Raw genomic sequence first — 13,201 nt, 5'->3', positions numbered from 1 at the left:
TCAAGTCTGAGACCAAAAGAGGGTCGCTTCAAGTCAAGTCTGAGACCAAAAGAGGGTCGCTTCAAGTCAAGTCTGAGACCAAAAGAGGGTCGCTTCAAGTCAAGTCTGAGACCAAAAGAGGGTCGCTTCAAGTCAAGTCTGAGACCAAAAGAGGGTCGCTTCAAGTCAAGTCTGAGACCAAAAGAGGGTCGCTTCAAGTCAAGTCCATCGCAAATCAAGTCGCGTCATTTCTCAAACCAGAAGAGGGTCAAGTCTGAGACCAAAAGAGTGTCGCTTCAAGTCAAATCCGAGACCAGAAGAAGGTCGCTTCAAGTCAAGTCCATCGCAAGTCTAGTCACGTCATTTCTAAGACCCGAAGAGGGTCACACCCGAGTCAAGTCTGAGACCAGAAGAATGGGACTTCAAGTCAAGTCTATCGCAAATCAGGTTGCGTCATTTCTCAGACCAGAAAAGGGTCATGCCCGAGTCAAGTTCAAAACCAAAAGAGGGTTCCTTCAAGTCAAATCTGAGACCAGAAGAAGGTCGCTTCAAGTCAAATCCATTGCAAATCAAGTCGTGTCATTTCTCAAACCAGAAGAGGGTCACTTTATGTCAAGTTTACTTCAAGTCAAGTCCAAGACCAGAAGGAGGTTGTGTCCGATTCAAGTCAGAGTCCAGTAGAGGGTGGCTTCCGAGTCAAGTTCAAGATCATAAAGGGTCTCATCCGTGTGAAGTCAGAGACCAGAATAAGGTTAAAGGGTTAGTTCACCCAAAAATGAAAATTCTGTCATTAATTACTCACCCTCATGTTGTTTCAAACCCGTAAGACCTTCGTTCATCTTCGGAACACAAATTAAGATATTTTTGATGGAATCTGAGAGCTCTCTGACCCTCCCATAGACAGCAATGCAACTGAAATGTTCCCAAGTCCAGATACGTAGCAGGTAGATCAGTAAAATAATCCATGTGACATCAGGGGATCAACTGTAATTTTACGAAGCTACGAGAATACGTTTTGTGTGCAAAAGAAAAAAAAAAGACTTTATTCAACAATTCGTCTCCTCCGCGTCACCCTAGCACCATTTTGGAGAATATCCGCTGGACGTAAACACTTCGCTGAACGAAGGTCTTACGGGTTTGAAACGACATGAGGGTAATTAATGACAGAATTTTCATTTTTGGGTGAACTATCCCTTTAAGTCCAAAGTCCATGACAAGACAAAGACAATAAAAATATGGTCTTAAACTCTGGAGTTCGGTCTTGAGTACTACAACTAACAACACCCTTTTGTCATGACAATATCAAAATATATTAGGATGGGATAACAGAGAGCACCAGGTGGAATTTCAAGTAAAGGAAATACTGCTGGTCCTAAACTTGAGACCAGCCCCGTAATTGTCAATTCAGTGTTGTGTCCCCATTTCCCTGGAAACAAAATCTCCTTCGCCTACTTAACCTTGAATCCAACAAAAGACGAGAAACAGATCCGAACAGCACAGTGAAATGCAGCACGCTGTAAGCAGCTCTTTCACTGTCTAGTGATTTGACTTCACAAACCAGGCTAATCCTATTAAGGAACAAATAATATTCCCCATTCAGCATGACAGGTAACTGCTTGACAATCATGCTATGCATTCAATGATCCTGCAGGCTTTCGTAATCCCAGTCTGTTCCACATTCGTCACTTTGGATAGGCATCTGCTAAATGAATAAATGTACTGTAATGTATTTATTACATCATCTCAGGAGGATAGAATAAGGATGCATTTACTGTATCAGTGTTATGTCATGTGGCACACAATGGCAGCACTAGTCCACGTGCCTCTGCGAAATGATCCCAGGCCTTATCATAGAGAACAGCTCTGACAGGTGCACTGATGTAGAAGAGCCACAGCCTCAGCATCACAGAGCCAAACTAGTGAAGAAGCACATACAACTGTCTGCCTATGTTAAGATCTTAGGGCTTCATTGGATGATGTAGCATGCATAAAGTAGACTTGGAAACACTAAAAACGTATGTCAACGCATTCGACACGACAAAAGTGAACTCGTTTTACTTTCTGGAGCCATTTTTGTAATTAAGTAGTGCCGCAGTAGCCTAATTTTGGTGGAATCGAATGTATGAAATCAGTTCCTTTCAAAGTCTCTGCAGTTAATAATAAGAAATCTCGTTTTGATTTAACGTCCACTTCAATTCCCTAAAGCAGTAGGTCATTATATATCTATGCAATCCACTGAAGAACACTGTGTTGTAACATCATATACTAACAGACTCACCTGTAACTTCAATGGATTCAAGCATCATCTCGCTTGTGCTGCGCAGCCTCAGCCTTTTCCCCGTGAAGCAAATGTGTTTATACAAAACAATGAAGCGCACAAACAACACGACAAATACTCAGTAATGCGGTTATAATATCTTGCATATGTCCAGCGCAGAGTAACGCTGTAGTGTGCAAATCTCCGCTTGTAGGGTCCGAGCGCGCTCAATCTCTTCTGTCCGGAGTCTGAAGCGAGAGCATAAGCGCGTTGCCATGGTGCGCCGTCAATGTCACCCCCCAAACGTCAGTTCCGTTTCGATTTGTTTGCGAATACATTTCACACGGTAAATATTTCTATGCATTTAACTTACTTTACTATTAACAGTGCTGGCTGGGTAGTAATTGATGACATGTCATCTGAATTAGGTAATCCGATTCCAAAAATTAAGTAATTGTAATTACATTAAATTACATTAAAAAAATGTATCGTGATCAGACTAGTTACTTTTTTATTGATTAGGCTACATGTTATTCACACAATAGCAATACATTATTCATAATTTATTGATTCTCCCTAGTTCCCCTTTTTCATCTTTTAAATGTTCCTTTCTAAAATAGCCTGCCGCTTATAGATACACTCAGAAAGTCTTCCAGTTTTGTGGACACTCACACAGAGACCAGTCACTAGTCAGGCGGCTACACAGCATTTAACCACTGATTTATAAAAATAATTTCAGGTTTAAGAAGTGTGTCAAGATTGCATCAACTAGTGATGAACACATTACGATTATTTACATTTCCTTCAGCCTGCGGCTTATTCATTTCACTTTTGGTGTGAAAAGGCTTTTATATTTGCCAAAAATATAACTTTTTTATTTTAAAAACAAACAAGCAAGCCCTGTCCAGATTTAAAAAGTAATGCAAAAGTAACATAACACATTACTTTCCATAAAAAGTAACTAAGTAACGTAATTAGTTACTTTTTTATGGAGTAACGCAATATTGTAATGCATTACTTTTAAAAGTAACTTTCCCCAACACTGTACAAGACTATCCTATTTAAATCGATGTGATATAACGAGTCATGTTAAAATTAATCTAAAAGTAATCAGAGCGTAGTCTTGACTATATTACCTAAAATGTGTAATATAGCCTAATGGTTTACGTTACTAACTTCAATTTTTCTCATGTAATTTGGAATCAGCAACGGATTTGTAAGTAATCTACACAGCTCTGACAATCGTTTATGAATGCTTTAAACATAAGACCGAATATGTAAAGCGTTTAAATTTTTTTTTACATTTTTTCATACTGCATGTCTTAAATGTATTTGTAATTTATTTTAATTACTTATTTCTAAGCCATCAGGGCCTCATGATCTCGATTTAACGATCTTCTTTTCTTTTAAACACTTTAGCCTCTGATTTCATGTTTTTGATATTACAACCCTCCTGTGTATTGTGAAATATACTGAAACAATATTTAATCTAATTCCTGTGATATTCATAGACCATAGAACAGAGTTAGCCATTCGGACCAGCAAAGTACAAATATTGCAGTTCTCATTGTACACATTCATACACCCCAGAAACATTTAATTATTCCCATCTAAATTATGCTTTGAAGAATAAAACCCCACAGTACTACACACAGACAGCTTTATACCTCCCTCTTGTGGAGATACTGAACATTTGAAGCTTGTAAGACGAAAGAAAGAAGAAAAAATTCATTAAATGTCTAGAAAGTTAGCGGTGATAATATCGTTAAGGAAGCACACGAGTCTTATGGCCAAGATTTATTTGAAGCAAAAAAAAAACACAAAAAAATAGACAAATCTAGATTGTGTATACTGAATAAAAGTTCTACTTTAAAACATAATAAAAATACAGTAATAAAAGGTAAGTTTAATTTGTAGAACATTACGGTAATTAACATCTGTTCATCTATATAAACCACATTTTAACACCAGATGATCAAATGTACCTGGTAAGAGTTCACAGTTCCTCATACATTGGGCCATTTTCTGAACTTCAGCCAGAAAACAAACGCAATCTCTATTAATATAGCTCAATTGAAAAGTTTTTTTTCCTTCACTGCCAAAAAGTTTTCTAAGAGGACTTGTGTTTTAGATCTGTGGTGAGGCTTTTATGATGATACAGAGTTCAGTTTAGAAAACGCGAGTGGCGACTCACAAATCTTTGAAGATAACGGGGATGATACATAACTTTGTACAACCTTCAAGTTTAAAATGTCTTCTCAGGGAGTGTCCAAGAGCAACAGCTTTAATGGTACTCAATGTGTATCTTGTCAATCAGTCTATAATCTGCAGATCTTTGGGGAGCTGCTGTCTCTCTCTCTCAGCTCGGCTGTGGTTACTCCATGCTCTCAGGGTCTGCCTGGGCCATATACGCATCCAGCTCGGCATCCAGATGGCCCTTGGTCTTGGACATGTAAGCATCAAGCTGGTTGTCCAGCTGCTCTCGTGTGACGACGGGACGGCCTGCTCCTCGGCCTCTGCCGCGTCCACGACCCCTTCCTGCAAACCCTCCACGACCTCTCAGACCCCCGCGGCCTAAGAGAGACAATCATAGACTTTAATGTTCAGAGACAAACATTTAAAGGATAATGTACTCACCCCCATGTCATCCAAGATGTTCATGTCTGTCTTTCCTCATTCGCAAAGAAATGACGTTTTTTGAGGAAAACATTCCAGGATTTTTTTTCCATGTAGTGGACTTCAAAGGTGGCCAACGATTTCAAGGTAAAAAATGCAGCTTCAAAGGGCTCTACACGATCCCAGCCGAGGAATGAGGGCCTTATCTAGTGAAACAATCAGTCATTTTGTTTAAAAAAATATATTTATACACTTTTTTTTACCACAAATGCTTGGCTAGCATTAGCTCTGCGATGCGCGTCTTCATTACGTGATGTTGGAACAGTCACACATGACGTATAAGTGGAAGTACCGACCCAGTGTTTAGAAAGCAAACATGCAAAAAAAAAAAATCGAAGTACAAAGATGAAGAACTAACCGTGTGTGACCTTTCCAACATGATTACATAATGTGTGACGACACGGATGCACATCACAGAGTTAGTGCAAGACCAGCATTTGTGTTTAAAAATTGTATAAATATTATTTTTCAGAAAATGACAGATCGTTTCACTAGATAAGGCCCTTATTCCTCAGCTGGGATCATGTAGAGCCCTTTGAAGCTGCATTTTGACCTTGAAATCGTTGGCCACCTTTGAAGTCCACTACATGGAAAAAAATCCTGGAATGTTTTCCTCAAAAAGCTTCAATACTTTGCGACTGAAGAAAGACAGACATGAACATCTTGGATGACATGGGGGTCAGTAAATTATCAGGAAATTTTTATTCTGGAAATGGACTTATCCTTTAAGCCAGGGGTCAGCAAACTCTTTCCTGGAGGGCCGGTGTTCTGCAGAGTTTAGCTCCAACTTGCCTCAATACACCTGCCTGGAAGATTCAAGTATACCTCGTAAGACCTTGATTAGCTGGTACAGGTGTGTTTGATTAGGGTTGGAGCTAAACTCTGCAGGACACCGGCCCTCCAGGACAGAGTTTGGTGACCCCTGCTGTAAGCACTCAAGAACAAAACAGAAAACACTAACTGGCAGAAGACTGCATTTTTTTAATTTTCAAGTCTCATTGAAAGAGGTGGTGGTATTTCTTAGGGCTGTGCGGCATATCGAGTTTGTACCATATATCGATATATTTTTTTTATAAGCAATATGGCAATACTGTTTATATCGATATACAGTAGTTTGATACAAGCCCATCTGAATAATCGCGGAGGACAGAGTAAGCTGCTGCGGGTAAAGTGCATAATCCAGTTTGTCCTAAACATGAGACATGCTTTGTATAAAGGACTTGAAAATAAATGGTAAGATATAGTTAACACGCATAGTTTAAAGCGGCTCGCCCCATCAGATGCTCTGACAGACTCATGTCTGCTACTCACGCTGTTTAATGCGTTTGAGATGTACGGTTCTCATCGATACATAACTTACATTTCACAGGTGTAGTCTCCATCTGTAAACGTTAGACAATCATGGAAATATTTAAAATTAAATTGCTGTCAGGAGCCGTCTGCATGCGATTCTCCACTAGACTTCACAACCTTCAGTGAACGAGCGCACCAAGCAGCCGAAGCGCAATAATTGTGTCATATGTCGAGTTTTAAACCTACAAGTAAATGTATTTTATAATAGCAGATAGCAGTAATGGGGTAATCAAAATATAATGCAATTATTCTGTGCTCCTGTGTTTATTTACTTTCATTTTTAGTTTAGTGAATTGAACTTCTGCTTTAAAAAGCATTATTTTTGGTTGTAATGTCACAATATTAGAATGTAATGTGATTTTAGCCCCTTTATTTTTTTGCACATAATGGATAGCATATCCTATACCAGTCAAAAAAATACCGATAGATTTTTTATTTTTTTTTTGGCCATATCGCCCAGCCCTAGTATTTCTCACCTCTTCCTCCAGGTGCTCCACGTGCTGCTCCTCGGCCACCCAGAGCACCTCGTCCTGCGGCTCCTCCGCGATAACGCATGCCTCGACGGAGACCGATACGTCCAGGACCACCCCTACCTCTCATCGGACCTGGACCTAACAGATAAAAGTCATTTCACCACAGGAAAATGAATGTGAAAACTATCTCCAGAATGCATAAGGGAGTACTTGCAAAAATGTGGCATTCTTGCGTTACCAAGCTAGCTGCATGCATTATAACACCAAAACTAAGAATCTCATTGTTTTACTACACAGGACAATGCCATGTCTTTTACTGTTAACTTCTCTCAATAACTGAAGATAATTCAAGAGCGGCAATGAGTCAAAATTACAAGTGGATACTCTATTTTTATTTCAGCTGCAAAAATGATCTCCCTTAAAGGGATAATAAAAATTATACCATTTACTTAGTCTCATGTCATTTTAAACCTGTATGACTGACTTTCTTCTGTAAAAGGTGATATTTTGAAGAATGTTTTGGTTTCAGTTCCCACTGCCTTCAACTATTTTTGGGTCCATACAATGGAAGGCAATGGGAACCAAAACTCATTGGCTACTAAACTTTTTCAAAATATATTCGTTTGTGTACCACCAAATTAAGTCAAAAAGATTTGGAACAACATGACAATTTACAATTTGGGGTGAACTATCCTATTGATCAACTACACTCCTTGAAGGAAAAGTAAGGCAGGCCTCAGCTGTCTCTTTCTGTTATCACCCTGAGGCTGCACAACAGGTGCAGGAACTACAAGTCTTGTAATACACCAGGGGTCTCTTAACAGCCATAAAACGACAGCTTAGACCAATCAGCACATCGTGAAGTTTAGAGGGTAGGTGTGAAACCTCAGATGAACAGTGTAACACTGTAAAGCATCAGCTGTACTGCAGTGATTGACAACTCCAAATGAAGCACAGACTTCTTTTGAAATGTTAAGAAGCTGACAATGCACTTTCAGCAAAGGAAGGACTTGCTTTATACTGAAATACACGCAATTATCTCTTCCTCAGATTTAAAACTGCAGCAGCACATAATTAGACTTGGACCTGATTTAAGTTTATTGCCACATCAGCTTCACAGGCTATTTCATGGCAAACAAAGATTTTACATTAGAAAAACAATACAGTAGTACACAATACAAAATACAAAAATTAAATAAAGCCACATAATTAGAACCTGTGTTTGTGTATAAATAGAGGGAATGCAGCTTTGTATGAATTAAAATAGTAAATGCAGGACAGTGGTCTGAGAAGTAGCACAAACAGCCGTGGGATGAAAAGACAGTCACCTCTTAGAGAGAGTGCTCCTCTCATGCCACCGCCTCTCGCTCTTCCCCGCAGTCCTCGTCCAGCTCCACGCAATCCTCCAGGAAAGCCTCGTCCTCTGCCGCCTCCCGGCATCAGCGAGCCGATGGGCCGACCCAGCCTGGCCTGGATGTTGCTCTTCCCAAGTCGCTGTTTTAGGCTCTACAGGTGGGTGATATGAAGGATCGTTTCTCTGGGCTGACTTTAAATGTGGTATGCCTAACTTATAAAGCCAGCATGAAATGACTTTCGGAACATATCTGTAATGCATTACAAAATAATGAAACACGATATGCAACATGAAAAAAACAACAACTTTGTTTTACCCATCCAAAAAGCGTACGTTTCAGACCAGAATTAAACCAGATCTGAACTGCAAGCCTGCAGTTTTGTGACTTCAGATTGTGAAGTCTTACCATTATTGTCATAAAGGTAACAGCATTGTTAACCAACATTAAATTACCATGTAAACTGTTTGCAAATGTTTAGAGTTACAATTTCTTTATACTTTAAAATGAAACCCTATGTTATTTGAACAATTACACCTCCTTGAGCCATCAATGTGGCAATATCTGTTTTTTAATTAATTATATAGAATTCCAAGCACCACAAAACTACTCGTCCCCACAGCCATGTACAGAGAAAAAAGTGCTTTATTTTGATATCCAAAACAGGTTTTTCTACAATTTAAAATAGCTACAACAATGTATTCATAACTATCAAATATATGATGTAAATGACATAAAAAAAAACTAAATGCTGAATAAATATTATAAAATATATAATGAAAGTTGTGGTCCCCTGCAGTTGTGTCACTGGTGCTACCGTTTAACAAAAATAGTTTATTTTGAAATAGAAATCACACTGTTGACATCACTAGACTTCCTTCTTCCGATTTCCTGAAGATATATGAAGAAGGCCCATGTTAAGTCCACTGTCTCTTTTCAGTTATCAGAAATTTTCTCATTTATCTCATGATTTCATATGAAGCTTTTAGTGGAAGTCACTGGTATGACCTACTTTATTGTTAGGGAATTGTAAAAAAACTAGAATACAAATGGATTAAACTACTTAATTTAGTGAGTATACCATGGTTGAAAACATGTGGTTTGATACCTTGCAGCAGACATTTTGTAAAATGGGTAATTCCGTGTCAACTCAACCAGAGGTCCACATTTTTGATTTTGCTCGAGCACTTTTCAAGTTTTTTTCTCCAAAGTTTGCAGGCCTGTAACTAAAAAAATATTAAAGATATCCTAATGCCCTTTTAGATATTGGGTCTTAACAAACTTCCCCTTTGGCATCTTCATTTTTAAGGCCCTATATTGTTCGGTTCCAGAGATATTGGAATTTCAATATGGCTACAGGAGTAAATCATTAAATTGTACACATTTTCAGTGGTCAAAAACCAAATGTGGGTCCTTCTGTCAGAACAACTGCATTGAACATACCTGTCTGAGTGTCATATATATTCTTTTTCCAAAGTTTGCCTGCCTGCAACTCAAGAAGTATTAAAGATAATATGGTTTTAGATTCTAGTTCTTAATAAACTTTTCTTTTGGAGTCTTCATTCTGAAAGCCCTACATCGTTCAGTTTGAGCCGGGGACCTCTGGTTGAGTTGACACGGAATGACCCAAATGCATTTTTCATGAAAATTGTAACTGGTGTTACTGTTACACCTTCCTTATGGGTAAATAAATGCACAAAAAAGATAAACAAATCATTAAGCTGTCATTTATGTATAGCCTATTCATAAAGTCAAAAGATAATCTAATTATGTGGTCTAAGTTTAAATGTTAGCAAAAGAAATACATTTTAAGACATCTTGCCATAACAAAAGTGGACATTTCTGTAGAATGACCCAAAAAGGTAATAGGCTATGCCACAGACCCTCAAATGATCATCTTCATGCAAGGATCCTTATTCTGAAATTTAAAAGACAGCCACTGTATACATTTTCATGTATAAATCCCAAATCTATGCTGTGAAAAATTAACATTATAATTATGTTGAAAATATTTAGATTCTATTACATTACATTATCACGTTTTTACTCACAAATGTACTGTTGATGTATGTTTGTTTATTTATTTAATCTTTTAATTATTTATTCTTATTCTTTTACTTTTTATTATCCATTTATTTAAATCGACATTTTTTTACATTGTTTTTAATTTGTACATAGTTTTCTTTCTAAACTGTGTCACTACTTTTCACTGCTTGAAATTTCATGCCAGTTGCACACTATTTCTACAGTCTGCTTTATGTATACTGTTCATCATTACATGCTGTTTCATGTGCTAGTTTCACATACAATGTATACTGCGTCGCAGGTAGTAAGCAATCCGCTAGCATTAGGCTACTATTGTATTTGAACACAGCCATATGTGTGACGCAGAAGTTCGCACATTTGGAGATTCGCTGATTTACAAATCATCGCACATCGATTTTCTAAGATTTATTCTCACTGCAAATAATTTTGTTATCAATTTCTTTATTTTTGAGCCTTAAGAAGACTTTTTTTTTTTTGCAATCTTTTATTTTTTAATTACAAAATTAGTTTTACTCTCAAACATAGAATGTTTGATTGAACAATAAAGACACAAAAATGATTCCATATTGTACTTGCGCTGTGTTGTAATATCTGTAAAGACGCAGTGACTAGCGCCATTGTTGCCAAGTCCGCGGTTTTCCCGCGGAATTGGGCTACTTTAACACTGTTGCCGCGGGTTGACCCCAGTGATATTTAGCTCCTGGAATGCGAATTGTACCAGGGGAACCCCGCCAAAAAACGTGTATTTTACCCCCTGGAACGTGATTTTTACTGGGGTACCCCCCTCCAAAAGCAATTGGGCCACTGATCTATAATAGATTATGGCTGCATCTGAAAGCTCTAAAATGCTGCTTTCGGAGGCAGGAAGGCATCAAGGCACGGCCTAATCCAAATTCTGCTTCACTTCCTGTCTCCGGTACCTTCTTCTGATCCAATTTTGAAGGTAGCATCGATGTATCCTTCGCTGCCTTTGATATCCCACAATCCTGTGCGTTCCATTCCGTGACGGTTGAGATAAAGATGGCGTCTGACAGTTGCTAGGTGCTTTTGGAAGAAAAAGTTGCTAGGGTAGTCTGAAAAGTTGCTAAATTAGCAACAAAATTGCTAAATTGGCAACACTGAGTGGATTAGGCTGGTTTTGTTTCGAAAACCTGGCAACCCTGACTAGCGCTGTCAGATCAGAGCTCAGTAAAGATGGCAGCGCTAGCAGTGGTGGAAACCCCATCAGGGAAAGATGCTCTCGCGGAGGGTTTGCTGGATCTCATGAGTCCCGCTGTACAGCAGCTTGACTTACATGTGCACTCAGTCAGGTAGTGTATTTTTATTTTTTTTTTAGACCCGATAAATGTTTAATTCAAAACGATTAGTTGTGTGTGCTAACATGCTAATGGCTGTCAACATGACAGGTCTTGTGACCGAGTCAGGGATGCTGTACCATGCAAAACAATTGCAGTTCGTTTATTTGTTTCTTACATTTTCGCAGTATCGCACCATGTTTGCGTTTGAGATATGGTGCATAGTCATGGATTTCAAAGCGTGCATAAATATGTACAGCTAGCTATATCGTTTATATACTGTAAATTTGTCTTCACAGAGAAAGCCAAGTGGAACTTAGGGAACACATTGATAATTTGGCATCTGGTAAGTTGGTCTGAGGTGATTATGCCTTTACAGTTTTTCTCAATCCCTTTGGCTTAATTCTTGAATGAGATTTATTTTTCTCAAAACGGCAAGTTAAGTTCAGACCTCTGGGCAATTAGTAAATCCTAGTTCACACACCAGGGTTGAATTTCTTTTCGATTTAGCAGATTGCACGTGCTGTGGCACCTGTCTGCAAAATAGTGAGGACAATTTGCACAATAACTAAATGCTCAAGGAGATTCTGAGTGAAATTGTCATAATATTCACAACTTATAATATTCTTTAATTGTGTGAGCCATCACATGCCAAATTAAACATTTAATTGTAAAACATCTGACAGACACATGTATATTCTGTAAATATTTGTGACATGGAATATTTGTTGATGTCTGCTAAATTGGAAAATGACATGCCATAGTAATAATATCGAAATCACAATCATACCAATCAAGCATCTACAGTAGTCAACATTTCAAGTGGAACAAAAAAGTTAATCAAAGTTGTCCTAAGACAAGAACGCATTGTTTTGGTTTTAGGACAACTTTGATGAAAGGTTTTTATCCACTTCAAATGTTGACTAGTATATATGAAACACAAAATATGTATATTTTGCCCCTGAAGTCTTCTTAAAGTTCCAAAAGTATTTTGACATGCTTGGATTAAATGTTTCTCATGTAAGACAATACAGGAATGAAAAATCCTATTCAAGAAACTGATACAAAATTCAATAATTTCAGTTTGAGCCTTGAAACGTGATGTTTGACTGTTGAAAATGGTTTAGCTATGCAATTAAATAATTATAACATCATAGTTATTAACACTATAGTTAATAATGCATTTGTTGTTGTAAGGATCAAAAGCACATTTAATGTTATTTTATGGGAATTAATCAGAAGTAACTGTAGGATCTCTGTCTTTGAACGGACCCACTTACACTATTGAGTCACACATGAAACAATCACATTCCATTGAGACAAACTGAGGCACCCCTATGCAACCAGCTGCGGTCGTAAAACTCATGCAGGGTCAGTGAAGGGTTGAAGCAGTTCCTGTCCCATTTAGCGTATCTCTCAAGAGACTCACCTAAAAGACAGTGCTTAAACCCTAACTCAAACTAGGATACAAAACTATCTTTGTTTTACGGGCTTTCAAGGACCAGATGCGTGATACCCCTGACCATTTAACACATAAATTGCTAAATCCGATCAACAAAAGAGACAATTTTAGAGCTCCCTGTCCAGCAGAAGGATGGCAGATATACACTCGTGACATGGGCATGACCTCAGGACACCTCCCCTTTCCCCCCTGCATTCCAAAAAAAGGGACACGAACTTACACAGACGATTCATAAGACAATCATTTGAAAGTATCGGAGCAATAGATTCACAAATAATATGGTGTATGTCTTATATATATATATATAT

General features: G+C 38.1%; 3 protein-coding genes across 3 annotated transcripts in view; 1 reads left to right on the top strand and 2 right to left on the bottom strand.

Annotated features, from left to right (window-relative positions):
* The window catches only part of LOC107745050 (uncharacterized protein KIAA0895-like), a 12,655-nt gene extending 10,154 nt beyond the window's left edge, over positions 1-2,501 (bottom strand). The window contains exon 1 of the mRNA XM_016558880.1: positions 2,258-2,501. Coding sequence (XP_016414366.1) covers positions 2,258-2,285 — 28 coding nt within the window. The 5' untranslated portion in view covers positions 2,286-2,501. The remainder of the gene's footprint in view (positions 1-2,257) is intronic.
* A 1,519-nt stretch (positions 2,502-4,020) lies between these two features.
* LOC107745049 (chromatin target of PRMT1 protein-like) lies at positions 4,021-8,501 on the bottom strand. Its single transcript, XM_016558879.1, has 4 exons — positions 8,409-8,501; positions 8,067-8,244; positions 6,742-6,876; positions 4,021-4,810 (listed from the first exon to the last, which is right to left on the bottom strand). Exons 1-4 carry the CDS (start codon positions 8,499-8,501, stop codon positions 4,611-4,613), a joined length of 606 nt encoding a protein of 201 aa, XP_016414365.1. The 3' UTR covers positions 4,021-4,610.
* A 2,781-nt stretch (positions 8,502-11,282) lies between these two features.
* Positions 11,283-13,201, top strand: part of LOC107745054 (SNARE-associated protein Snapin-like) — a 16,026-nt gene continuing 14,107 nt past the window's right edge. Inside the window, exons 1-2 of the mRNA XM_016558882.1 lie at positions 11,283-11,446; positions 11,731-11,777. Of these exons, the coding sequence (XP_016414368.1) occupies positions 11,331-11,446; positions 11,731-11,777 (163 nt within the window). The 5' untranslated portion in view covers positions 11,283-11,330. The remainder of the gene's footprint in view (positions 11,447-11,730; positions 11,778-13,201) is intronic.

This window comes from Sinocyclocheilus rhinocerous, unplaced genomic scaffold (assembly GCF_001515625.1).
Source record: "Sinocyclocheilus rhinocerous isolate Xijiao unplaced genomic scaffold, SAMN03320098_v1.1 scaffold438, whole genome shotgun sequence".
NCBI classification, from domain to species: Eukaryota; Metazoa; Chordata; class Actinopteri; order Cypriniformes; family Cyprinidae; genus Sinocyclocheilus; species Sinocyclocheilus rhinocerous.
The sequence above is the reverse complement of the archived record's forward strand: the minus strand, read 5'-3'. Positions and strand labels throughout refer to the sequence as shown.